The following is a 26,504-nucleotide window of genomic DNA, read 5'->3' on the forward strand; positions in this document are numbered from 1 at the left end:
ATAACTAAAAACTATACTAAAGGAAGAGAAAGGAGACATCAGGAGGTTTAACAAGAAAGCATAAAAACTCATGACTGATTCCTCGGAGTCCGACACAGCTGGCTGTGATTGGTCATTAAGTAAAAAACAATTCACATGGAACCAATCGAACATTCACCTGTTGGTAAACAATTAATGTCCAGACCACATCCCAAAGCAGCAAAACACAGAAGAAGCAAATGAGATAATATTGTTTTCATTCCTCTCTGAGGCTTCTCAGCTTCCCAGGAGAAAATCCTGGGCAGAGAGGATTTTTCAGAAAATGTGATGGTGACAGGAGTCCCCATCCCTGGAGGTGTTCAAGGAATGATTTCATGTGGCATTCAGTGCTCTGGTCCGGCTGGCAAAGTGGGGATTGGTCACATATTGGACTCAATGATCTTGGAGGCCTTTTCCAACCTCAGTGATCCTGTAATTCTGTAAAAGGCACACAAAGGCCTTTTCCTGATTCTATGACCCACCAGCTCACTTTTCCCTGTCACTCACCAGCCTCGGACTCATCAGACTGGTGGAGGTGACACTGAGAGGGTGATGGGACCTTCAAACTTTCAACAAAGGCCAACTACTGCTCAGGCAGCACCAGGATCTCCCTGTTGGGCTGACCCTGCCCTGCCCAGACCTTCAGGGACAGCAGAATGGGATAAAGTTCCTGCAGTGCACATGGAGAATGAAAGCAGCTCCAGAGCAGCAGGGACAGCACCAGCTGTGGGGCTGGATGGGAGCCTGTGACGGTGGTCACAGGGGTCTCAAGGTGAAAGAAGAGAAAATTTGACTCTATATTTCAGAAGGCTGGATTTGTTATTTTATGATATATATTACATTAAAACTATATTAAAAAAAATAGGAGAAAAAGTTTCTCAGAAGACTAGCTAAGCTGAAAACAGAAAAGAATAAATAACAAAAGTTTGTGTCTCGGACAGAGAGATGAGCTAGCTGAGCTGCGATTGGCATTAATTATAAACATTTAAGGCTAATCAAAATCTACTTGATGCATTCCACGGCAGCAGACAATCACTGTTTACATTTTGTCTCTGAGGCTTCTCAGCTTCTCAGAAAGGAAAAAATCTTTAAAAAAGGAGATTTTCATAAAAAGATGTCTGCGACAGAGAGCCCTTCTGCCCCAGGACCCTCCCACAGGACTCCCAAAATCCCCAGGGTGCTGGAGTGCACTGAGAGAAGGCCCAGCACTATCTGACACCTTCTTTTCCTTTCTATTCATTGTAACCTCCATGCAGGGCTGAGGAGAAGCCAGGGGCTGCAGCAGGAATGAGGAAATCATGAAATTTTTGGTTTTTTCAGGCTGGAGCAGTGCAAAATGCAGCGAGCACGATACACCTGGCCTAGCAGTGGGGAATGCAGCAGGGACAGCAGCCAGCCCTGCTGGTCCTGCTGTGCCATAAACCCCTCCTGGCGTGTCCCAGCCAGCCCTTGGGCTCCTGGCGCAGTGCTGAGGAGCTGTGGAGCTGCAGAATTGCCGCGGAGTTGATGGATTTATAGAATATGTGCAGCTCAGCAGCACCACAGAGGTGTTTTCCTCCTGTGGGGAGAGCATCCCAGCTGGAATTTGGGCAGATCTCCGTCCCAAAGGAGGAGGCAGAGGTGGGGGCAGCGAGACCCTTCCTGCCCCAGGTAGGAAACACAAAGAGTGAGCTCGGGGCCCTCCTGTGGTTCCTTTCCTGCTCCCACAGCCTCGCTGACATCTCCCACCCTCTCACTTTGCCCTCAGGAGTGGATCTTTGCCTGTTCCAAGGGTTTTCAAGCCAAACCCAGCAAAAACTGCCCCAGGGTGGTGGTACTGATAAGGGAAGCAGCTACATTATTTTGTAATGATGTTTTATTCCCTAATTGTCTGCTTCACACCCTGAACATGGCTGCTGTAGATTTCAGATGGACCCAGGGGGTGGGATGGGGAGATTTGGGCTCCTGCATGCTTTTGGTTCAATCTCTCTCCAGGCTGGACCAGGGACACTGCATTAGATTTTTGTGGGATTGTTTTTTAGCTAGCTCCAAGCCAGAAGGTTCCCTTCCTTCCCTTCCCTTCCCTTCCCTTCCCTTCCCTTCCCTTCCCTTCCCTTCCCTTCCCTTCCCTTCCCTTCCCTTCCCTTCCCTTCCCTTCCCTTCCCTTCCCTTCCCTTCCCTTCCCTTCCCTTCCCTTCCCTTCCCTTCCCCTTCCCTTCCCTTCCCTTCCCTTCCCTTCCCTTCCCTTCCCTTCCCTTCCCTTCCCTTCCCTTCCCTTCCCTTCCCTTCCCTTCCCTTCCCTTCCCTTCCCTTCCCTTCCCTTCCCTTCCCTTCCCTTCCCTTCCCCTTCCCTTCCCTTCCCTTCCCTTCCCCCTTTTTTCCCCCCCACCCCTGAAATGTTTTTGGCTTTCCTCATTTTTTCCTTTCAGCCCTTCTGGGGAGGCAGTGAGGATCTTGGAGGAGCTGAACCAACATGAGAACAGACATTAAAACATTAAAATCCAGAAGCTCTGGCTGCAGTGAGGAGAAGACCCACACCAGAGGTGCAAGAGGTTCCCAGCTGCTCTGTGAATTCTTTTCTCCCCCTTTCCCGGAGAAATTCAGCCACCACCTTCACCTCTCAGCCACACAGTGAGGTGTGGTTGGGGTGTCAGGTTCAATATTTGTCTGTGCTTTGCAGGTATCTTGCTTTGATAATGAACAGTTTTACCTTTTTTTTAATTTCACTTTCATCCCCTGGTATCCATTCCTCTCATTGGCAGAAGATAAAAGAGTTACTGAAGCCCTCAGAGGAAACACTCAATCCAGGGCATTTCCTCCTGAAATTTGTCTCCATAAAGCTTTTGTGACACCCAGAGCTGGTAGAGAACATGCAGAGGAGACCTGGCCAACCCCAAATCTGCCTTGGATATCTTCCAGCACAAAGTTCACCCTGCTGATGTGAGATCTGGCAGCTCACACCCCTCAGGAGCTGCTGTGAAGGGATTCCAAGGCTGGCAGGGAGATAGAACGCAGAGGAGTTTCCATGGAAAAATGTTTGTTGCTTAAAGTTGGCCTCTAATGGCAGGGATTACAGGAGAAAGCTCTCTAAGCTGCAGCCAAGGATGAAAGTGATGATTAGCACACAGTGCATCACCAACAAGCCCCAGCACAGCTGGGAAATGTTCACCTCCCTGATGGTGACATCAAACTGGCAGGAAGGGCTGCTATCCATGGGGACAGGGTTCCCCAAGCTGGGACAGTGAAACCCCACAAATAAATCATGGATCCCACAGGTACTGCCCTTCCTGAGAGCCACCCGAGGGCAAGGAAAAGCTCTCTTGGGTGAGGGAGATGCTCTGGGATGTGTGACCATGTTCACAGGGGTCTGAGGGAAGAGATGAGGATCTGACTCCATGTTTCAGAAGACTTGATTTATTATTTTATGATATACATATTATATTAAAACTGTACTAAAAGAATAGAAGAAAGGATTTCATCAGAAGGCTGGCTAAGAATAGAATAAGAAAGAATGATAACAAAGGTTTGTGGCTTGGACAGAGAGTCTGAGCCAGCTCACTGTGATTGGCCATTAATTAGAAACAACCACATGAGACCAATCACAGATGCCCCTGTTGCATTCCACAGCAGCAGATAATCAATGTTTACATTTTGTTCCTGAGGCCTGTCAGCTTCTCAGGAGGAAAAATCCTAAGGAAAGGATTTTTCCATGAAAAGATGTCTGCGACACTGGGATGAGCCTGGAGGGGCAGTTTGGGAGCTGGCAAATGCTCTCTGATGGGGAGGAAACACCTGTGAGAGATGCAAGAGGTGACATTGTCATTGTCCCCTCTCCTCCCAGCTCCCAGGGATCAGCTCAGGCCCCTCTCCTGATCCCTGCTCAGAGCTGGGGTTGGGGCAGTCTGGAAGGGGCACTTGGGGTCTGTCAGCAGCACCTGCAGCCCCTCATCCAGCCTGGGAGGAGCAAGGGAAGGAATGGGAGAAGCCCCAGCCCCTTCCCCACTCACACACGGGTCTCAGAGCCCATGGGGTGAACACAGAGTCTCTGGGATGGATGGAAATATTTGGGTGGGCAGTGGGACAGCTGTGTCCCTGTCCCCTGCATCTCTGAGAACCCATGGGAACTGGAACAGTGGCAGGAGCTGAAAGGAGCTGTTTGGGATTGTATTTGTGGGGTGCCCCATGGCAGGAGGAAGGAATGATGAGGGCTAATTTATTATTCTATTCTATTCTATTCTATTCTATTCTATTCTATTCTATTCTATTCTATTCTATTCTATTCTATTCTATTCTATTCTACTAAAGAATACAGAAAGGATACTTACTGAATGCTGAAAAGATAATAATGAAAACTCCTGACTCTTTCCAGAGTCCCGCCACAGCTTGGCCCCGATTGGCCAAAGAGTGAAAACAACTCCCAGCAGAATCCAATGGAACAATCACCTGTGGGTGAACAATCTCCAAACACATTCCACATGAGCAAAACACAGGAGAAGCAAATGAGATAAGAATTGTTTTCCTTTTCTCTGAGGCTCCTCAGCTTCCCAGGAGAAAACCCTGGGCAAAGGGATTTTTCCAGAAAATGTGAATGTGAGAGTTTGGGACTAGAGGTAGAGATGATCAAGCACTCAAAGCAAGATGCTCTTCCTGTCATGTGCCACAGAAGGCCCAGACCATGCCCACAGCCTGGTTCCTCTCCTGCACAAGGGCTCCTGGAGGGGCAGAGTGCTGAACTCCCAGCACAATTTCTGGATGAGGATTTCCTCAGTGTGGCTGACACTCCTCCTGGTTCAGCTCCCACAGGGATGGTTTGTGGCTCCTGCTGGGCTCTGCCTCCATCTCCTGGCAGTTCTTCCACTTGAGCTGTCTCCATCACAAGATGTGAAACCCACAGGTCAGTGTAGTGGGTAGCAACAGCTTCTGCTTCTCTCAAAATGTGTAACTTCCAATTAGAGCTGGAAAAACAGATCCTTGTTGAAAATACACCTAGAGCCAAACCAAGGCCACAGCAAGCTCTGCTCATTAAGGTGGAGCTGACCAGAGGGGCCTGCCTACCTTCCTGGAATCCTTCCTGGAATCCTTCCTGGAATCCTTCCTGGAATCCTTCCTTCCTGGAATCCTTCCTGGAATCCTTCCTTCCTGGAATCCTTCCTCCCTGGAATCCTTCCTGGAATCCTTCCTGGAATCCTTCCTGGAATCCTTCCTTCCTCCCTCCTTCTTCCCTTTCCCTTTCCCTTTCCCTTTCCCTTTCCCTTTCCCTTTCCCTTTCCCTTTCCCTTTCCCTTTCCCTTTCCCTTTCCCTTTCCCCTTCCTTTTCCTTTTCCTTTTCCTTTTCCTTTTCCTTTTCCTTTTCCTTTTCCTTTTCCTTTTCCTTTTCCTTTTCCTTTTCCTTTTCCTTTTCCTTTTCCTTCTCCTTCTCCTTCTCCTTCTCCTTCTCCTTCTCCTTCTCCTTCTCCTTCTCCTTCTCCTTCCTTTTCTCCCTGTCATTCCCTTCAAGCTGCTCCATCGTGCCCCAAAGGTTCCTGGGCAAGGATCCATCCTCAGGCTGGGCTTCCCCCCAGCAGATCCCCACTTGCAGCGCTGTCCCTGTCAGAGAGAGGGGCAGGGGGGAGATGGGCCCAGCTCTGGGGCAGGGTGGCTCCTGCAGACAAGCAGCACGTCCATCACCCTGGCTGCCGTGGGTCAGGCAGAAACGCTCCCTGTCCGTGCCCAGCATCACCTCCCTGCCCAGGCATGCCCCCACTCTTTGCTCACTCCCAGCCCTGAGAGGGGTGGCTGATCCAGCACTCCCATCCTCTTGCACAAGAGGTGCTGGGAGCTGCCCCCACCTCCCTGGTGACCTGGATCCAGTGACTCATCCCTAATCTGGGGCTCCATCTCTCCACAGAAGCTTCCCAAGCAGGAGGGCTGCCCCAGCAAGGGCAGGGTGCTGACACTGGCAGAAGAAACTCCCTGGAAAATGTGCAGTGCTCCTCGGAAACTGTGTGATGAAATGCTTTTACAGCTTTGCTGCCTGCAGAAACACTCAGAAAATGTAAAATTTAAAAAAGGAGGAAAACACAAACACCCAGTTGGAATAATAGCTTCTTCCTACATGCAGAGTGCTGGGTGAGGGGTAAATCAAGCAGCTTTCTCACATTTCCCAGGGAATGATCCCATCAGCACTCCAGGGAAGGGGAGCATCCCCTGCCAAAATCCTTCCCCATTTCCATCCCTGCTGGGGGCACATGAGGGAACCAGAGCATTTCTGGGAGCTCCCTGATGTCCTTGCACACAAACCTTGTGGTGCTGGTCACCTTTAGAGAAAGAGGGGAGCTCCCTCCCCCTTGTTTGCATTTTTGGGAACAGGATATCCCCCCAAAGGGACATTGGTGATGTTTGTCTGAGCAGCCCCAGACCCACCGTGCCTCAATCCCTTCCCAAGGCAAACTCCACACACTGCTTTGTCCAAGCAAGTGCAGGGCTCACCCCTCTGCTGCCTCTCCCAGCTCCAGGGAGTGCAATGGGGGATGATTTAGACCCTCATCCCACCCTTCACATCTGGATTAATTCCCTCCTGCCACCCCTCAGTCATCCCTTACCACACTGCAGGCAGAGGTGGTTCCACCTTTCCAGCAGGTCCAAAGCCTCAGGGTTGTCCCTGTGACCACCCCTGAGGATTTGCTCCATTTGCTGTGAGCAATTTTGTGCCTCCCTCTGCTTTGCAGAGGCTGCCAGAGCTGGAGCTGGAGCCCATCCCCACCAGAGAGCCCCTCAGCCCCTCTCTGCACTCACATTCCCCAGCCACATCACCCTTCCCACCCTTTGATTTCTGTAAACAGCTCCAGGGGAGGGATTCAGTGCTCAGATTGGGTCAGATCAATTGGGAATTTCAAGGGAAGTGGCAAAGTTTTTGCCCAAAAACTGCCTTTATTCCCTGTTGGAATACTCATTTTTACCTCCCTCTGCCAAGGGGTGGTACCCAGCCAGCCCATTCACTGGGATGCAAACAAGAAATACCCAGGGGATGGGTATTTCCATCAGTTTCAGAGGGGAGACCCCAAAGATGGGTTAGGGGAGTGTTTCTGCCACGCTGGTCCTTCTCAGCATCAATACAACCTTCTTCAGCCAGCTGAAATGCCAAAGTAGAGGAGCAAACCCCAAAAAACTTGAATTTCCATCATCTCCATGCCATGGCCAGGTCACAAACCCGAACATCTCCTGCATGATGGGGCTGGGACCACCCTTGGAGACCTTGCCAAGACCTTCCCAGGGATGGAGCCAGGGCCACCAGGAGGCCAGGCAGGCACAGCCCTGCTGGATGATCCCAGCTGGGAACCCACCAGGAATGGGGGCTTGGACACCTCTGGTCCCCCAGAGGCTCCTGGCAGCTCCAGGCTGTTCATGCCATGTGGAAATGGACTATTTACTGTTCTCCAAGAAAACTCCAGGAGGTGAAGCTGACCCTTCCCAGAGATGGGCCCACCTGCAGATCCCCTTTGTGCCCTCAGAGGAGCTGGGAGCTTAGCGTGAAAAACGCCAGTCACTTGTTTTTAAATTTTTAAAAGTTTAATAGTAATAAAATGGTTTTAAAAATAGTAATACAATTAGAGTAATAATAATTTGGATAATGTGAGTTAGGACAATATGAGACAATAGAGACAAAGGGTTGTGGATGTCTGGGTACCTTTTCTGGGCAGCACAGCCCGAAAAAGGACCCACGTTAACAGAGGATTAACCCTTAAAACCAACAGCCTGTTGCATGTTCATACACCTCATACATGATGCATAAATTCCATTCAAACTCAGGACTCTGTCTGGTCATTGTCACCTTCTTCCTCTGAATCCCGACAGCGCCTTCGAGGCGGGAAGAAGTTGGTTTCTTCTGATAATGGGGCAATAAATTCTCTTTCTCTGCAAGATTCAGGTGTCCTGTGGCTGCTATCTTGCTGCAAGTCCTTTCTTTACAAAAAAAAAAAAAAAAAGTATCCTACATAGCATCGTTTCTGTTTTAACAATTTTTATAACCTGAAACTATATTTAACACAGTACTTAAGAGAATTAATACATCATTCTTATTGTTACTTTCTACCACAACACGTATAATATTCATTTTAATATTTGCAAGAAGCCAGTCATAAAATGCACATTTTTCACACTTAGGCTGGATCATCCAAGCACTTTGGGAGGCGGGCACTGCAAAAACCACCGGGAGCAGCGCAGCCAGGCTGGCTGCTCGCCCGCAGCCTTGGCAGGAGGAGGGAGCGGGCGGGCAGGCGGCGTCAGGGCTCATCCCGGAGCTTCCCGGAGCTTCCCGGTTCATCCCGGAGCATCCCGGCGCTCCCATCCCGGCACCGAGGTAGGCAGGGCTTGGGGAAGGGGCTGGGGGTGTTCCTGCTGCCCCCATTCCCCGGGGATGCTGAGCAGCCCGTTCCCAGCAGGAGAAGGAGCTGCTCAAGCGCTGCGGTGTAAAAGCAGCGTTCGGTGCCCAAGCTGGCTCCCGAGGGCTGGCACACGGACCGGCGCTGTCCCTGTGCCCTCCGGGTTCTCCCCGGGCGGTGAAGGGTTAACTGCGCAGGGCTCAGCCCGTGTTTGCGCCGTGATTCACCCAGCAGCGGGGCCAGGCTGCTCCAGAAGAGCTGAGCCAGCCAGGGTGACTGTGACCGTGCTCACAGGGGTCTGAGGGCGAGGGAAGAGACCAGGATCTGACTCCGTATTACAGAAGGCTTGATTTATTATTTTATGATATGTATTACATTAAAACTGTACTAAAATAGAAGAAAAGATTCTCCTCAGAAGGCTGGCTAAGAGTAGCAAAAGAAAGAATGAAAACAAAGGCAGCTGTCCCAGACTCTCTGTCCGAGCCAGCTGGACTGTGACTGGCCATTAATTACAAACAACCACAGATGCACCTGTTGCACTCCACAGCAGCAGATAATCAATGTTTACATTTTGTTCCTGAGGCCTGTCAGCTTCTCAGGAGGAAAAATCCTAAGGAAAGGATTTTCCATGAATAGATGTCTGTGACAGGTGGAAGCACAGGGAACATATTGGGGATGGAGAACAGATTGGAGTGAGCTGCCCTGTGGCGTTTGCACGCCTTGCTGTCCCTCCCTGGGGACAATTGAGCTTTGCAGCAATGCCCTGGTGGCTCCAAGGCAGCTTGGCTGTGCGGGATGGAGGGTTCCTGATGAGGGAGATCCCCGAGGGTGGGATTGCAGTGCCCGGGGGCACAGGATGCACGCACAGCCCTGAATGGGACAAGGGGCAGGACACAGCTCTGTGGGGAAGGCTGACGGAGTGCATGTGTGGAGATGATTTTCTGCCAGTTTTGGGCCCTTCCAGGCAGCAGGATGACTCTGTGGAATGGCTCCTACCCCTTCTACCCCGGGGCCAATGCCTGCTTCCCCTTTGACACCACCCGGGCTGTCATTGTCACCGTGTTCCTCTCCGTGCTGGCCACCTTCATCATCATCCTGCCGGGCATCCCGGGCAGGAGGGTAAGTGGAGGGGCAGGGGCACTTCAGACCTCTGCTCCCTGCCTGTGCATCCCACATTCCTCCCCTTCCCAGCCTCCAGAGCAGATTTGGCAAGCAAAGCTGCCCGGGGCTCTGGCCAGAGCTCTGGGATCTCTGATTGCCATGGGGCTGGGGGAGCTCCATCCCCGCATCAGCACCAAACTCCACCAGCCCAGGCTTCTGAGGCTGCTAGAGCTGATCTTGGCTGGATTTCTCTGTGAAATTCTTTCAGCAGAGTGGAATGGCAGGGTGAGGCTCAGAGATCTCACCCCACCTTGCCAGAGAGCTCGGTGAAAGAGGGAGGTGTGTACAGGGCATGTCCCAGCACTGCTCCCTGTGCCCCGCAGACCCTGCTGGAGCCACACCAGGGGCTGGCTCTGTGCTGGGGCTGCTGCAGGGCTGCTTGAGGGGCTCCTGTCCCCCAAGGGACACCCTACAAATGCCTGGTGGCTCCTTTTTGTTACAGCTGTGGCCAGCTGTCAACACACTGAGGTTTGGGTAAGGGTGGGAATTGCAGCTGAAGATTTTTAGAGGGAGTGTTTCCAAACATCCCTTCCCAAAAAAAGGGCTGTCACAGCTTTCTCCAGTGGGTTCTTTTGATGATTTTCTTCCTCTGCCTGGATCTCCCTGCTGCCTTCCCCCACCCCAGCTGGGATGCCACAGGTACCCCCTGCCACCCATCCACCCAGCACATGGGTGACTCCCCAGGGCAGGGACAGGGCTGTTTCTCACCATTTCACAATTCTAAATGATGTGCTTGGTGCTGAGGTGCCTGTGGTAACCCCTGGCTGAGCCCTGTGCCTCCTCTCTGCCCTCTTACAGAGACTCCTGTGGTTCCTGCAGCTGGTGCTGGGGCTCTTCGTGGGAGCAGTGATCCTCAGTGAGTGCTGGGGGGCCCATGGAGGCCCAGAAATGGGGGGGAAAGGTGGGAGAGGGTGAAGGGGTCCCTCAAGAACCAAGCCCAGCCTGTGGGATGAGCTCATGGGGAAGGTGGACACATGTCCTGTGTGTGGGAGGTGGCTCCAGCCATGGTGGAAGGCACCCATCCATCTGCCTGGGGTCTGAAGGCTGGTGGCCACCTCCAGGGCAGTGACCAAAGGCTCAACACCACCTTCCAGGGGCATCAGGGGCTCAGGGGCAAAGCAGTGCCCAGGCAGTGCCCACACATCACCCCACTGCCACCAGGGTGAGGATCTGTGCTGGGCTGGGGAGAAACCAACCCAAGAGGGGCTTTGAGGGTCATTAATGGGGTGATAATGAGGAGGGACACACAGGGATACAGGAATGACACACAGGGACACAGGAATGACACACAGGGACACAGGAATGACACACAGGGATACAGGAGGGACACACAGGGACACAGGAATGACACACAGGGATACAGGAGGGACACACAGGGATACAGGAATGACACACAGGGACACAGGAATGACACACAGGGATACAGGAGGGACACACAGGGATACAGGAATGACACCCAGGGATACAGGAGGGACACACAGGGACACAGGAATGGCACACAGGGACACAGGAGGGACACACAGGGATACAGGAGGGACATCTAGGACTTCCTCCCCTTGGGGCTAACAGCCCAGCCCTGCATTTGGGGTGAGCTAGGTGATGCTGAGGCCATGGTGACCATCCTGGCAGGTGCTTCCAGCACCAGTCATCTTGCTGCCAGCTGTGACTAACCCCTGAGGTCTCCACAGATGTGCAGTTCACCAGAGACTGGGAGCATGGCTGGGTGCAGGCCAACACCTCCTACAAGTCCTTCAGCCCCGCGCAGGTGAGCGCTGACATCGGGCTGCACATCGGCCTGGCCGGGCTCAACGTCACGCTCAGGGGTGAGTCTGTGTCCCCTGTGCCCCTCTGCAGCGGCCCCAGCAGCTGCACAGCTGCCCTGCAGCGCCCTGGCAGTGTCTGGGCCCTGCTGTGCCCGTGCTGCTGCTGCGCTGGCAGTGCCCAGGGCTGGCACAGCAGAGCTCAGCCCGTGCCTCCCGCAGGAAACCCGGTGCAGCAGATCAACGAGACCATCAACTACAACGAGCACTTTTCCTGGAGCTTTGGGGAGGATTATGAGCTCAGCTACAGCCAGGGGCTGCACAGGGGGCTGCCCAGCCCCATCCTGTACGTGGCAGAGAAGTTCAGCGGGCAGAGCCCCTGTGGGGTGCACGGGCAGTACCGCATCGCCGGGCACTACGTGTCCCTCACCCTGTGGTGAGTTACAGCCCTGTCCTGCCCTGGGAGCTGGGGAGTACCAGGGACACCAAAGAGATGTTTATGGAGCCACCCTTGTCACTGTAATGGTGGCAAAGCCTGTCTACAGGATTTGGGGTTTTCCTGCTTCCTGGCTTGTCACAGAGTCACAGAATTGTGGGATCGTGGAGTGATTTGGGTTGGGTGGGATCTTAAAGCTTATGTTGCTCTAACCCCCCACCATGGGCAGGGACAACTTGCACTATCCCAGGTTGCTCCAAGTCCCATTCACCTGGCCTGGAACACTTCCAGGGATCACTTCCTTAAATGTCTCCCATGTAAAGCCAGGACAGGCAGCCAGAGCTCCTCTGGGCCTCACCACCCTCACGGGGAGGAATTCCTTCCCAATATCCCATCTAACCCTGCCCTCTGACTGTGGGAAGTTATTCATCCTCATCCTGTCCCTCCATCCCTTGTCTCCAGTCCCTCTCCAGCTCTCCTGGAGCCCCTCCAGGCCCTGGCAGGGGCTCTGAGCTCTCTCCAGAGCTTTCTCTCCTCTCTCAACACCTCAAGCTCTCCCTGGCTCTGGAGCAGAGGGGCTGCAGCCCTTGGAGCATCTTCTGTCCACGTCCCCAGACTCCTCTTATATGTCCTCTGCCTTGATGTCCAAAACTGCAGTCAGAAATGTCATTGAGGGGAAAGCAGACACAGCTGTGGGGCTCATGGTTCCAGATCACTCCTAAGGACCAGGATAAAGAGTCCAAATTGAGACCCACTGTGAAGGGTCTTCCTTTGCCTGTCCAAGTGGGCACAGACCTGTCCCATGGTCAGGATGGTCCTCCCTGGGGAGGGACCGTCAGGAGGGAGCTCATGGAGCTTGGAGCCCTGGTGTGTGCTGTGATTGTGGGGTCCCAGAGCATCCCCACGAGTCTCAGAGGTCTTGGGAAAGGCACTGCAGGGAAGGGAGAGCCTTGCAATTCCCCATGAATGCAGGTTCCAGGCTCCTGCACCCACCTCCTTTCTCATGTTCAGGAAAAATAATTATCCCCACCCAAACATCCCTGTATTTCAAGACAGAAATATTAACGAAAATTTATTTTTTAGGGTTTTTTTTTTCCTTTGAATCAGAAAAAATCTGTTAGGCTCACCTTCCCAGGGAGCTGAATGCAAGCCCAAGCACAGGGTAGGGCTGGCAGCTGGGTGCACTCCAGGTGCTGGATCAGGGGTGGGCATAGCTAATGGTGCAGCTCTCCAAACAAAGGTGTCCCTGCACGCCATTGTCCCTCCGTGCCATTGTCCCTGCAGGCCATTGTCCCTCTGAACGCTGGGGGTGACCAGCTGTGGACAACCACAAGAATCAGGGAAGAAGTTACTTGGCAGGACTGTTACAATCTGATTATTAGAGACACCCTCTGCCCAAATGAGGGTGCAAATGAGGCCAAATGAGGGTAAAAATGAGGCCACATGCTGAAGTCCATAGTATGGATTTTATGTCACAGGAAATATGACGTAGACAAAGATGGAAAGAAATAGAAAAGAGAAACTGGGAAGAGAGAGAGAAATTAAGAAAGAAGATATGACCACCCATGGAACCAGACAGTGCCCCATGGATGCTCTTCTGGTCTTCCAGAGGTGGGGAGAGCCCAGGGCTGGCTCAGGTTTGATGAGAACACCCAGGCACCTTCCCTTCACAATTTACTTCCAGGGCATTGCTCCCTGCAAGGGCTCAGACCCTCGGGGGGCTCTGGGGGTTCGTGGCCCCTTCTGTGACACTGCCCAGCCTCTCACACCGGTGTTGAAGCAGCTCTGCCCCCCAGGAGGGGTGACAGCCCCCAGGCCGAGGTGTGAACACAAGCAGTGTCCCCTGTGACCTTCCTGGGAAGGGAGGGGAGCGTTCCAGCTGAGCCTGTTGTGTGAGGGAGGGCATTTGGCACGGTGACAGACAGCACCCTGTGTGAAAAACGCCAGTCACTTGGTTTTTTAAAATTTTAAGGGTTTAATAGTTATAAAATGGTTATAAAAATAGTAATGCAATTAGAGTAATGATAATTTGGACAATTTGGATTAGGACAATTTGAGACAATAGAGACAAAGAGTTATGGATGTCCAGGTACCTTTTCTGGGCAACACAAGCCTGAAAAAGGACCCACATTAACAAAGGATTAACCCTTAAAAACAATAACCTGTTGCATATTCATACATCTCATACATGATGCATAAATTCCATTCAAACACAGGATTCTGTCTGATCATCATCAGCTTTTTCCTTCTAATTCTAGCAGCGGCTTTGAGGTGGGAAGAAGTTGGTTTCTTCTGATAAGAGAGCAATAAATTCTCTTTCTCTGAAAGATTCAGGTGTTCTGTGGCTGCTATCTGGTGCAAGTACCTCATTCCTTTCTTAAAAAATCCCACTAGCATAGTTCTCATTTTAACTACAAAAGTTACATTTTAATTACAAAACTACATTTATTATTAAAGCGTTAATACAGCACTACTAATCAATACATGAAAATACATACGGTAAATATTTGCATAGACCCATATAATGTGCACTTTTCACACCCTGCCTCTCCAGGGTCTGCTTCTCACCAGCCTTTTCCCTCATCTGCCTCAAATCCCAGAGCTTCCTCCTCTTATGCACATCAGAGGGCTTGCCAGCACACACCCCAAAACTCTCCTTCCCCCAAATCCCTCCTTCCCATCACACACCCAAAATCCCTCCTTTTCCCCCCTACAAAGCTCCTGCTGCCTCTGCAAATGGCCAAATGTTTGAGCTATTAAACACTAATATTTCAGATATTTCGGTCTCTCACAGGAACATCCAGAGATTTCCACTCCAGGCCCACAGCCAGAGCAGGGCTGATGCCAAAGCTGCACCAAGGTGCTTGGGGGGCTTCAGGAAATTCAATGCTGAACATTCCCAGGTGTGGAGATCCCTCTCCACTGCTGCAGGATGTGTCCCACAGCTCTACCACTCGTCCTTACTCAGTTGTTTGGGTTCATCTCTACATCAGATATCCAGATATCTGCTGGAGCAAGGCCAGCTGGACCACGTTGTCCATGGCTTTATCCCTCCATTGGGACATGGAGAGCAGACCCTGGAGAGCAGATTGTCCAAGCCTGGTGTTTTGTGCTGTTTTGTGGTCCTTTTTCAGGCTGGCCTTCTGCACGTGGCTCATTTCCATCCTGCTCTTCTCCATGTCCATCCTGCTCTATGGTGGCCAGATGCTCCTGCTCACTGGCACGCTGATCCTCTCCTCCCTGCTGCTCTTCTCCACTGCCAGGAACAGCCTGAGGTGCCCCATCCAGTTTGGCCCAGTTTCCTTGAGGACAGACTATGGGGAGTCCTTCTGGCTGGCACTGGCCACAGGTGAGTGCTCAGCCCTGCTTCTGGGGCTTTGCTTTCCTCCTCCATCCCTCCAGAGGTGATGGCCCTCAGCATCTCATCCCTTCCTTCTCCATGGCTGGCCACAGAAAATGATAATTTTAGGTTAGAAGGTTTTAGATTAGAATTATCAAGGTTGGGGAGAGAGAGAGATGAGCAGCGCAGAGAATTGAATGTTTGAAGTTGCCTGCTGGATAGAATTCCCTCTGCCTTTCAGGACCTGCAGCAATCGTTTCCTTTGCTCAAACCAGAATTTTCCGTGTCACAAAATCACCTCCAGGGAGACCAGGTGGTGACTAAATCCCACTGGTGCTCCAACAGGCTAAACAAATCCAAATTCTCCAGCCTTTCCCTGTGCATGGTGGGCTCCAGCCCCAGCTCTGCCCCCATCCACTGACCTCTCTTTTGTGCTGGGGAGCCCACAGTGATTGCAGAATTGAGGTGGGGAAAGAGAAAAAAGCCTTTTCCTGCCTGCTGGGTGATGCCACACATCCCTGGTGTGCAGCTGGGACCTGCAGAGCTGTCTCTCTGTGTGTTTGCAGGGCTGCTGTGCCTGCTCCTGGGGCTGGCCATCGTCATCCTCAACTCAGTGCAGCCACAGAAGCTGAAGCTCATCTTCAGCCTGGACAGGAGCAGCGAGGAGGAGCAGTGGGAGCAGTCCTGGCTGCCAGCCCAGCCCAGCTGCTCTGCACAGGGCGGGTTCATGGTCCCCCTTGGGGAGCTCTGCCCTGGGACAGCCACCCGGCTCTGAGGCACAGGGGACAGGGCAGGGCTGCAGGGGCCGCTCCTGAACCCACCAAATCCATCAGGAGCCCGGCTGGGAAGGGACAGGACAAGGACCAAGTGATAAAAGTATCCAGAGCTGAAAAAGTGTTTCAAATACAACCATTTTTGTTGGGTTTGGGGTGTTTTTTGGTTGTGTTTCTTCTTTTTTCTGTTTTACTGCCATCCCAGCAAACCCCGAGTCCTCCCCAGCATACAGAGATTAAATCACAACAAACTGGGGACAAAACAAGTAACTGCAGACTCACAGCCATGAACCAAAGGAAAATCAGAGCCCACAAGTGCCCCTCACCCTGAAGACCCTTGAAAATCCCCCCCTCCCTTGGACGCTGCTCCACCAGCAGGCAGGAGGCTGAGATGGAGCTGTGCCACCACTGCACCCCACGCCTGCTCTCAGTGTGAGGGGATGAGCAGGATGGCAGAGAGAACACAATTCAGGAGGATGATGGAGGAACCAGACCAGGAGGGAGGAGGAGGTGTGAAAGGAGCAGCAACAGTGCCCTGGAGAGCAGCTAAAACCAATTAGGGAGAGCTGAGCAGCACATCCAGTCTGGGTTCCTCCTGGGTTCCTCATGACAAAGGTTCCTTAGTGGGTTTCTTAGCCCCTGAAATGTGCCAAGGAGACATTTGTCCCCATGGGAAGGAAATGGTGCTGCTGGCTGCTTGGCAGGAGTGACCTCCAGATGTGCCCCATGGGCCATTCTTAAGAAACCAGCCCCCTAAATGTCCACAGTGTTTCAAAGCAGAGGGGTTTTAGTAAAGTTTTATTGAAAATAATTCCAGTGCAGAACAAAGCACATTAGTGACACACAAACATCATCCGACAGAAATGAGTAACTTGCCAGCAAGGATCTCGGTAAGAAAAGTAAAAATATTGAAATGATGTACTTTACAGTTAATTGGAATGAAGGTGCCCAGGTTTCCGGCATTCAGATATGGAATCCCAGAATGGTTTGGGTTGGAAAGGGGCCTTAAAGCTCATCTTGTTCCACCCCCTACCATGGGCAGGGACACTTTCCACTATCCCAGGGTGCTCCAAGCCTGTCCAGCCTGGCCTGGAACGCTTGCAGGGATGGGGCAACTAGAGCTGCTCTGGGCACCCTGTGCCAGGGCCTCATGACCCTCACAGGGATGAATTCCTTCCCAATATCCCATCCATCCCTGCCCTCTGGCAGTGGGAGCCATTCCCTGTGTGCTGTCCCTCCATCCCTTGTCCCCAGTCCCTCTCCAGCTCTCCTGGAGCCCCTTCAGGCCCTGCCAGGGGCTCTGAGCTCTCCCTGGAGCCTTCTCTGGTCCAGGTGAGCACTCCCAGCTCTCCCAGCCTGGCTCCAGAGCAGAGGGGCTCCACGCTCAGAGCATCTCCATGGCCTCCTCTGGGCTCTCCAGCAGCTCTGTGTCCTCTCTGGAGGCAGCTCTGCAGGTGGGGTATCACCTGAGTGGGGCAGAGGGACAGAACCCCCCTCCCTCCCCTCCATCCCAGCCATCTGAGTGTGCTCCAGCTGGACAGGGATTCATTCCCCACTCTCCTCCCTCTCCTATGGCATCTCTTTGGCCCACACTAGGCTACAATTTCATCTAATAAAGGCCAAATTTGAAGGTGAAAAGGATCAAATCAGCACATCCCCCTCAGCAGACTCCATGGTACATTTACTCAGTGTTTGTTTCTGGAGCAGGTTTTTTATTCCAGCTCCTGCAGAAGCTGGATCCATACCTGGCTTTCCTGGATACACCTACACAAAAAATGTCATGTTTGGGGAAGAAATGAGCAGTTTAACCCCAGGCTTTTGGAGTGGCAGGTGCTCCCAGGCAGAAATGTGAGCCATGAGTGTTTCTCAGTTTCTTTGGGAACAGATCCTTGGAGAATGGAGCAAGAAGGGCCTGGGTTCCTCCTGGGACAGGGTGCCCAGGTGGGTGTGCAGCCCCAGTCTCAGTGAGCTGCTCTGGCACAGATCACAGGAGGCACAGCCTGGGAAGGGCTTGCCAGCAAGGACCCATCCCAGTGGGTGTTCAAAGGCAGCTGGATGGGGAAAGGCATCTCTGGGGACATCAAGGAGGATTTGTTCTGCCCATTTGAGTCCATCCTCAGGGAAAAAGTGAGGACTTTCTTCTAGACACTGTTGATTTCAGTGGGCTCAGGCAACTGGCTCTTGCTGACAAAGTGAGGGTTGATGAACACCTCAGGCAGCTCCTCTGCTTTGTCCTCACGGAGATCAAAGAAAGTTTTCAGCAGGTCCAGGTTGAGGTGGTGCATTGCCACGACGGTGGTCCCAGCCACCAAACAGAGCAGGCCTGGAACAAACACACGCTCTGATGGGGTCCTGTCACCCCAGCAGTGTCCCCACCCCTTGTAGGATTGTCCCCTGCCAGAGGACAATGCCTTTCCTTATGGAAGGTGGCCTTCCATTGCATGAGCTGTTCTAAGCATCCTCAAGCCCAGGCACAGGTCTGAAAACCCAGGAGGGTGACCCCAATGCACCTCAGGAGCTGTGAGTGCCTTGAGATGAGGATGGTGCCTGTCCTTTTCCCACCCCTCTCCACACCTCTGCCAGGATCTGCATGCCAAGGCCCAGGCTGGGGCTCTGGGGAGATGCACTTCCCATTTTGGGGGAAATCCTGGGACTCAGGGATGTTTCCTGGGGCACCCCAATGCTCTCACCAACTGCTAGCATGAGCCAGAAGGATCCCCCATAGGCCACGTGCAGGGTGCTGCTCCCAATCTGGATGGGGCACATCGGGGAGTTCCTCACGGTGGAGAAGGAGAGCAGGGAGAAGATCATGAAGGCCCCAGTGGCCAGGAGCATGTATCCTCCATAAACCAGGGCAGGCATGGAGAGCAGGATGTTGGAGATGATCCACGTGCAAAAGGCGACCCTGGAGGCAGGAGGAGACCAAGGGATGAGTGGTGAGAGTGCCATGGGTTAGAGTGCTCTGTGTGAGGATTTCCATGTGTTGGGAGCACTTTGGGCTCCAGGAGCACTGCAGGAGGAGGAGAAGCTCTGTGGGCAGGCAGGAATGATCCCTAATCCCCACGCTGAGCAAGTGCACGTGCCAGGCTCACATTGCTCCATCCAGAAGCCTCTCCTCCTCCCATTGCTCGGCCCACACACGTCACCAGCCCCAAGGAGGCTGTGGCAGCCCCCTCAGTGCATCTGGACCATCCCAGCTACCTGTCCTGCCACACATGGGGCAGCCTGGTCCCTGAGAGCAGCACCAGGACTGGGATGAGTGCAGGAGCAGGCAAAGGCCATGAGCAGTAGCTCTGCACTTGCTGAGGAGCTGGGCTACAGAAGAAAGCCTCTGCTATGGGCCAGGAGCTCCTGATCCATGGTAGAACCAGGCTCCTTCCCTATTTTCCATGTCCATGCTGTCTGTCACAGACATCTTTTATGAAAAGTCCTTTCTTTAAGATTTTTCCTCCTGAGAAGCTGACCGGCCTCAGGAACAAAATGTAAACATTGATTATCTGCTGCTGTGGAATGCAACAGGTGCATCTGTGATTGGTCTCATGTGGTTGTTTCTAATTAATGGCCAATCACAGTCAGCTGGCTCAGACTCTCTCTCCCAGACATAAACCTTTGTTATCATTCTTTCTTTTGCTATTCTTAGCTAGCCTTTAGAGGAAATCCTTTCTTCTATTCTTTTAGTATAGTTTTAATATAATATATGTCATAAAATAAATCAAGCCTTCTGAAACATGGAGTCAGATCCTCGTCTCATCCCTCATCCCCAGACCCCTGTGAACACCACCACAAGCTGTCAAACCCCAGGCAGGGAGAGCAGCCCTGCAACGGTTCGTGATGGCCAGCACATGCTGGAAGCGGGTCCCCATCTCCTGCCAGCTGGGGACAGCTCTCCCCCAGCCCACGTGGGCACTGACAGATCTCTGACCTTGCCAAAGAGTCGAGATCAGCTCCACAGTAACAGCAGCAGGAACTTTTCCCCACCTGATCCAATCTTAGATACAAAATCCCCTCACAGGTAGGGCTGGGAGAGTCCTTCATGGGCCATGGGCCTCTCTGGGCCACCAAGGACAGCAGCTTCAGCTCCATCCATGGGGATGGACTTGTGCCACCATCACCACACCACAGCAGGGACCTGCAGCACGTCCCTCTCTCCTGTGCCCACCCTGTGGGTTTGTCCAGCAGGGAGAACCTGAACTTCTCTGCTCATCCCAAAGTGTCTACAGTGCCCGGCAGGGCCCCCTCCATGCACACAGCTTCCCTCCTGCAGGATGCAATCCCACCCATCCCAAAGGCCATGGGGAAGGGCAGCCAAGCTCCCCACACCCCATGGTGGCAGCAGGACAGGACAGGGCAGGGGGGCTCACCAGAGCATGGCTGAGGCGTAGTGCCCGGCGATGCGGTACTGCCCGTGCACCCCACAGGGGCTCTGCCCGCTGAACTTCTCTGCCACGTACAGGATGGGGCTGGGCAGCCCCCTGTGCAGCCCCTGGCTGTAGCTGAGCTCATAATCCTCCCCAAAGCTCCAGGAAAAGTGCTCGTTGTAGTTGATGGTCTCGTTGATCTGCTGCACCGGGTTTCCTGCGGGAGGCACGGGCTGAGCTCTGCTGTGCCAGCCCTGGGCACTGCCAGCGCAGCAGCAGCACGGGCACAGCAGGGCCCAGACACTGCCAGGGCGCTGCAGGGCAGCTGTGCAGCTGCTGGGGCCGCTGCAGAGGGGCACAGGGGACACAGACTCACCCCTGAGCGTGACGTTGAGCCCGGCCAGGCCGATGTGCAGCCCGATGTCAGCGCTCACCTGAGCGGGGCTGAAGGACTTGTAGGAGGTGTTGGCCTGCACCCAGCCATGCTCCCAGTCCCCTGTGAACTGCACAACTGCCAGGAAAAATGAAGCAGGGGTTAAAGCAGGTCCAGGCTTTGCTGTGCTCAAGGGGAGAATCACAGGTGAGTGGCAGCATTCCCACCATGGCACTGGGAAGGGAGTGTTGGGAGGGCAGGAATGCTGATTCAGCCACCAGGACGTGCCCCAACCAGCTCCCACACCCTGCAGAGCTCGGGTCCTCCCCTTGCTAAGCATCCACTCCCTGGATCCGGGAACAGCAGGGCTCTGATCCCCAGGCATGGACATCCTGATCTGATTCCTGCTTGGACATCCTCTCCAGAGCTTCCCTGCCAGCTGCCCACCATGGCAAGCACCACAGCACCCAGGGTTCAGAGATGAGCCACAGGAACAGGGGTGAGTCTCATTTCCCACATCCAGCTCCCTGAATTGCACTGTTAGTGAATAGTAAAAGTCATTGTCAAAAGGAGAGGTTGAGAGGGGTGGGAAGTGCCATCACAGCTTGGGCAGCCATTCCAGCTGGGAAAAAAAGAAAAATCGGAAGCTTTTCTGGTCTATGTTTTTGGGAACAAGGTATCTTTTTGGAAGCACTTCCACTTTGCAGTGGGGTTCATTTTCCAGTGAAGGTAAAGCCGATGGTTTGATGCTAGGCTGAACAAAACCTTCCTGAGAAAATGTTCAGTTGCTGAGTCAACTTGTGAGGGCACTGATGCAGTGGGAGCTCCACAGGAATGTTTCTGGCTGCAGGGGTGAGTGTGCCCTGAGGCTGCCTCAGGAACAGTGTGTTCCTCCCTGTGCCCCAGCAGAGCCCTGTCCCACAGTGGGGCTGTGCCTCTGCAGGGCTGGGCTGTGGCTGTGGCACCAGCCCTGGCCTCCACCCCTGTGCCACCTCCAGCCTGGCACCAGGGTCTCAGGTGGCTCTGGTGGCATCTCCCACACCCTGGGATGGTCCCTGTGCCCCTCAGCTGGTCCCAGCCTGGCTGCCTAATCCTGGTGTCTAGTCAAATCAGAGCTGAATCTTTTAGGTCACCATCATCTCTCTCTAAGCAGTCCATCTTGTCCTTCACAGCAAAAGGGATGCTTTGATTTAGGGTCAGGGCTGGTTTCTCTTGCCACTGGCGTCTTCTGTCCCCTCAGTACATCTTTTCTTACCCATCCTGTTGCCCAGAGCTGGAAATCCCACTGCCTGGTTTCCACCATCAGTTATTATAGCAGATTTCCTGGTTTTTTATCAAATTAAATCCTCTCCTTCATCTCCTCTGACCTTGCTCCTTGGGAGGTGTTTACCCCACCACTGCAATCTCTGCCCTGCCTGTGCTTTATTCCAACCTGCTCCCTCCACATCACTGCCAGGCTCCTCACAATCTCCAAACACGCCTGGCCACAGCACAAGAGGGCTCACAGAGTGAGGGGAACAATGGAAAACTGGTGAGGAGGACTGCAAACACATCAAGCAATGTGTAGGAAACCCCAGAGATCCCAGTGAGCACTGTCTAGCCCTGTGTGTTGGGGAAGAGGAGCACCTATTGAACGAGGGAAGATCAAAGCACATCAGTGAGCTACACCTGCACAAATCCCTGCAAACCAGGTGCAAACAGCAGGTTTGGTGACCCTTGGTGCCAGTGCCCTCCCTGTCTCTACCCAGTGCTGCTCTGGGGGTCCCTTGGAGGGCAGGAAAATGAAAATAAACCTGCTCTCTGCATTTCATCCATGCCTTTGTGCTTGTTCCTCACCCTGCCTGTGTCAGGTTGTCCACACAGCTGGAGGAACACGGGGCTGTGCAGCCTGAAGGAGCTGGGGCTGCTTGAGTTACACCAGCAAAACCCTCAGAAATAACCACAGACGCCTCCAAGCGCCCTCAGCCCAGGGAAGGGAAAAGGAAAGGAAGGGAAAGCCATTTTGAGAACTGTGTGACTGCTTTGAAGAGCAAGGCTAAGGCAGACGCCACGAGCAGCTGTGGTTGTGCCCCTCAGCTCACATTTCCCAGCCCAAGGGTTCAGTCCTTCCCCCTGAGCCATCCAAACCCGGGGGGCTGCCCAGAGCCATCCATCCATCCCCAGAGCTGCCCTGAGCTATCCAAACCCAGGGACTGCCCTGCACTCACCGACAATCACCACTCCCACAAAGAGGCTGAGGAGAACACGGAGAGTCCAGTACAGCCTCTGCAGGGTGAGAAGTGGGACATGAGGCAGCAGGAACAGCAGAAACAGCCCTGCCTCTGCTCCTGCCTCTCCCTGAACCCCAGAGCTGCCCATCCTCGGGTTCCCAGCACCCAGAGCCACCCATGCCCGGGGTCCCAGCATGCGGGATACCCCATGCCCAGGGTCCCAGAACCCAGGGTCGCCCATGCCCAGGGTCCCGGCACCCAGGGCTGCCCATGCCCAGGAGGGTCCCAGCACCCAGGGCTGCCCATGCCCGGGGTTCCAGCATGCAGGGCATCCCATGCCTGGGGTTTCAGCATCCAAAGCCGCCCATCTTTGGGGTCCCAGCACCCAGAGCCCTCATGCCCAGGGTCCCAGCATGTGGGGCACCCCATGCCCAGGGTCCCAGAACCCAGGGTCGCCCATGCCCGGGGTCCCGGCACCCAGGGCCGCCCATGTCCAGGAGGGTCCCAGCACCCAGGGCACCCCCTCCCCGGGGTCCCAGCATGCAGGGCACCCCATGCTCGGGGTCCCAGCACCCAGAGCCGCCCGTGCCCAGGGTCCCAACACCCAGAGCCCTCATCCCCGGGGTCCCAGCATGCGGGGTACCCCATGCCTGGGGTCCCAGACCCCCCATCCCCGGGGTCCCAACACCCAGGGCACCCCATCCCCGGGATCCCAACACCCAGGGCACCCCATCCCCGGGGTCCCAGCATGCGGGGTACCCCATGCCTGGGGTTCCAGCACCCAGAGCCGCCCATGCCCGGGGTCCCAGCATGTGGGGCACCCCATGCCCAGGGTCACGCACCGCCCGGCCGCGGATGCCCGGGATGATGAGCAGGAAGCAGCAAGCCAGCGTGAGGAACACCACGGTGACTATGATGGTGCTGATGTCAAACACGGCAGCCTTCCTCTGCTGCGGGTAGAAGGGGTAGACGCCATCGAACAGAGTCATCCTGCACCTCCAGGAGCCTGCGGGACAGAGCTGTGACACCCTGTGCTGCCCTGCCTGGGTGCCTCCAGCCAGTGGTGGCTCCGTTCTGGAATAACCAGCTGAGGGAGGTGCACCTGAAGGGTCCCCAGAGGAACAAGGAAATGTGACGCTGGCAGCGAGGCGGGCAGAGCGCTCAGAGCACTCCCAGCAGAGGACACGCCACCCAAATCCCTCCTGGAGGAGAGGAGAGGAGGTGCCGGGGGCAGGCCCAGCAGCCTCAGGGGCCGTGGCACCCCAGGAGACACCAGCCCTGGTCCTGAGGAGCAGCCCCAGAGCAGGAACCTGTCGAGCAGCTCCTGCCTGCACAGGGCCAGGCCTTTCTTTCCTCCTTGGGGTGGAAGTGCCCAAGCCCACTGGGGGAACTTCCCAGTGGGGAAAGAACGCAGAAGTATTTTCCTTCAAAATGACAAGGAACCACTGAAAATTGGATTTCACAATAGCAAAATGATCCCCAGCCAGGGGCCAGCAGTGCCAAGTGGAACAAAGCCCATTTCTCCCATTCCTGCCCATTTCCTCCAAGAAGATTTTCCCAGGAGCTGCTGGTCTGGTGAAGGAGGAAGAGGAAGGACTGGTCCTGCACGTGGCTGAGAGGGGCCAGAAGCAGCCCCCATTCCCAGCATGAGGGTCCAAAGAACACTCAAAACTCTATCAGCACATCTCAAGGCTGAAGGAAGCTGAATGATATAAAATTAAAAGGTGTGTGCGATTCACACAGATGACCTTGACCTTCCTCTGGCACTCCACTTCCAGCAATTACACACCTTATTCCTGTGCCTGCGTTAGATCTTCTCTACCAAAACTGATAATTTGCCTCTTGTCCTCTTGTTTTGCTCATTTAATAACCTCTCTGCATGTCACTGCCCCAGGAAGTTTGCTAAAGTCAGGGAATGCCAGAGCTGATCTGACTCTTGTCCAAGCTGCATTTTATTCTGTTGCTGTACAGAGCAGGTGATTTTATTCTCATTTTCACAAAAACAGTTTTAATCATATTTTTGGGTAAGATCCAACCCAGAGCAATTCAGCCACAAAAAGCTGGTCCCAAATCCCTGGAGGTGAGTGGGGACCACAATAATTATCATAAAACAGTTTGTTTAGGCAGCTGAATTGCTTTTCAATACATAAAGCAATATTTGGTTTGAGAATCATTTTCTGTCCAGCAACCCAGATAATAACAGCAAAGAGTGGAACAGAGACTGGAATTTTACAATGGCTCTGAATTTAACTTGACTGCTACAGACTGACAGATCTGTTGTGTGCTTTTAAAAATCTTTTTTGGGGCTATTTTGCTGTAACAGGTTTGGGTTTATTTCTTGGAAAGCCAAACCTGGAGAAAGGCAGATTTCAAGTGTATTTATTTACCTGGCAAGAGGAGCTGCAGCTGATTCCTGATGCTCCTGAAGCCCAGCAAAAGTGCCCACAAAACAGTCAGAGCTGCTGCAAGAAAAGAAATAAATGAGTAGTTTAACCTAGGACAGATTAAATCATAATGGCTTGAATTCCACTTGTTCCTGGTACCTTTGCCCAAATTTCCTATGAGATACAATGAAGCAGGAAACATTTCCAAGTGTACATTCACCAAAACACAACTCTTCGGAGTTTAAAACTTTAAAAAACAGAACATAGCATGGAGAATGCTGTCTTGTTAAATTTAAATTTAGATTTCAACCAACACCAATGGATGTTTGCATTTCTGTATGCTGGGACTCGTTTTATAGAGAATTTCCAGGGAAACAACTCTGGATGTCTGTCCATCTTTCTCCCTTGATTGCTCTTCTGGTATTTTTGCAGCTCTTTGGCACTTTTTGCAGCTTTAAGTAGAAAAGTGATGCCTACAGCTCACAGCAGGAGAAACTGAGCTTGTTGCACCTTGTGAAGCATCCTCCACTCTGAAGCTGTGACCTTAGAGGGGACCTGGGGGTCCCTCTGTCACAGCATATGGAGGGGGGAAAAACTGCAAATATCTCCAAGGAAGGATCAGCAGTTCAGCAGAAACAGACAAGTTAATCTCATATTTTAAAATAGTGGGGATCTGGAAGAGAGAAAGACAAAGGAGGCAGAAAGTTTGCCCAAACCCCAGAAGTTTCTCCTTACAGAATCTCCACTTCCATGCTCCAGAATGGATCAGGATAAAGGGATTTTTTTTGGAAGTGGTCAGCCAAAAAACTTCTGGTGGCAGAGCAAGCAGCAATCCTGGCTGGGGCTAACAACAATCCTAGCTGGGTCGCTCGGGGCTGCAGATTGGTATTTTCCATTGGAAAACAATAACCCTGTCCCCTGGAAACTGAAACATCAGAACTGCAATTCCCAGCGGGGGAAAGAGGGTCGAGGAGGGAACCTGGCTGCGCTTTCCTGCCCCTGTAACAGGATGGAATAGAAGGAACCGAGGGTTAGTGCAGGTGGAAGCATCCTCCCCTGGCAGCCCCCCGCAGCAGGGGCCGGGGTGGGGGTGCCGCCCCCTCCCTCCACATACCTGTTCCTCCTCCTCCTCTTCCTCCTGCTGCTGCTGCCGTTCTTGCGGGCGGCTCCGTCCCGCTCGGCGCTCTTATAGGGCGCGGGCCGTATGTAACCCAGCGCACTGCCGCCGCCCGCAGCGCTCCCGGCGAGGCCGCAGCGGCACCCCGGGACACCGGGGGGACAGGACAGCGAAAAACCGGGGACACGCGGTAACTGCCCGGAAGGGGATCGGAATGGAGGGCACACGGGTGGGG

The 26,504-nt window shown here is 53.4% G+C and overlaps 3 protein-coding genes across 4 annotated transcripts in view; 2 read left to right on the forward strand and 1 right to left on the reverse strand.

Annotated features, from left to right (window-relative positions):
• Positions 1 to 8,284: 8,284 nt before the first annotated feature.
• LOC131562036 (dual oxidase maturation factor 1-like) lies at positions 8,285 to 15,922 on the forward strand. Of its 2 annotated transcripts, none has more exons than XM_058811589.1 (7): positions 8,285 to 8,335; positions 9,322 to 9,476; positions 10,317 to 10,374; positions 11,207 to 11,341; positions 11,501 to 11,714; positions 14,849 to 15,063; positions 15,621 to 15,922. In XM_058811589.1, exons 2-7 carry the CDS (start codon positions 9,330 to 9,332, stop codon positions 15,827 to 15,829), a joined length of 978 nt encoding a protein of 325 aa, XP_058667572.1. In that variant the 5' UTR covers positions 8,285 to 8,335; positions 9,322 to 9,329; the 3' UTR covers positions 15,830 to 15,922. The 2 variants fall into 2 exon arrangements, with proteins under 2 accessions (XP_058667572.1, XP_058667571.1); XM_058811588.1 differs by having other exon boundaries at positions 8,295 to 8,335; positions 9,306 to 9,476.
• Positions 15,923 to 16,617: 695 nt separating this feature from the next.
• Positions 16,618 to 26,282, reverse strand: DUOXA2 (dual oxidase maturation factor 2). The gene is made up of 8 exons (XM_058811807.1): positions 26,267 to 26,282; positions 25,156 to 25,230; positions 23,611 to 23,774; positions 22,766 to 22,823; positions 20,562 to 20,696; positions 20,189 to 20,402; positions 18,518 to 18,732; positions 16,618 to 18,150 (listed from the first exon to the last, which is right to left on the reverse strand). The coding sequence occupies exons 3-8, from the start codon at positions 23,755 to 23,757 to the stop codon at positions 17,969 to 17,971; spliced, it is 951 nt and encodes a 316-aa protein (XP_058667790.1). The 5' UTR covers positions 23,758 to 23,774; positions 25,156 to 25,230; positions 26,267 to 26,282; the 3' UTR covers positions 16,618 to 17,968.
• The window catches only part of DUOX2 (dual oxidase 2), a 31,991-nt gene continuing 26,467 nt past the window's right edge, over positions 20,981 to 26,504 (forward strand). Inside the window, exon 1 of the mRNA XM_058811806.1 lies at positions 20,981 to 21,057. Coding sequence (XP_058667789.1) covers positions 21,039 to 21,057 — 19 coding nt within the window. The 5' untranslated portion in view covers positions 20,981 to 21,038. The remainder of the gene's footprint in view (positions 21,058 to 26,504) is intronic.

This window comes from Ammospiza caudacuta, chromosome 10, assembly GCF_027887145.1.
Source record: "Ammospiza caudacuta isolate bAmmCau1 chromosome 10, bAmmCau1.pri, whole genome shotgun sequence".
Classification (NCBI taxonomy): domain Eukaryota; kingdom Metazoa; phylum Chordata; class Aves; order Passeriformes; family Passerellidae; genus Ammospiza; species Ammospiza caudacuta.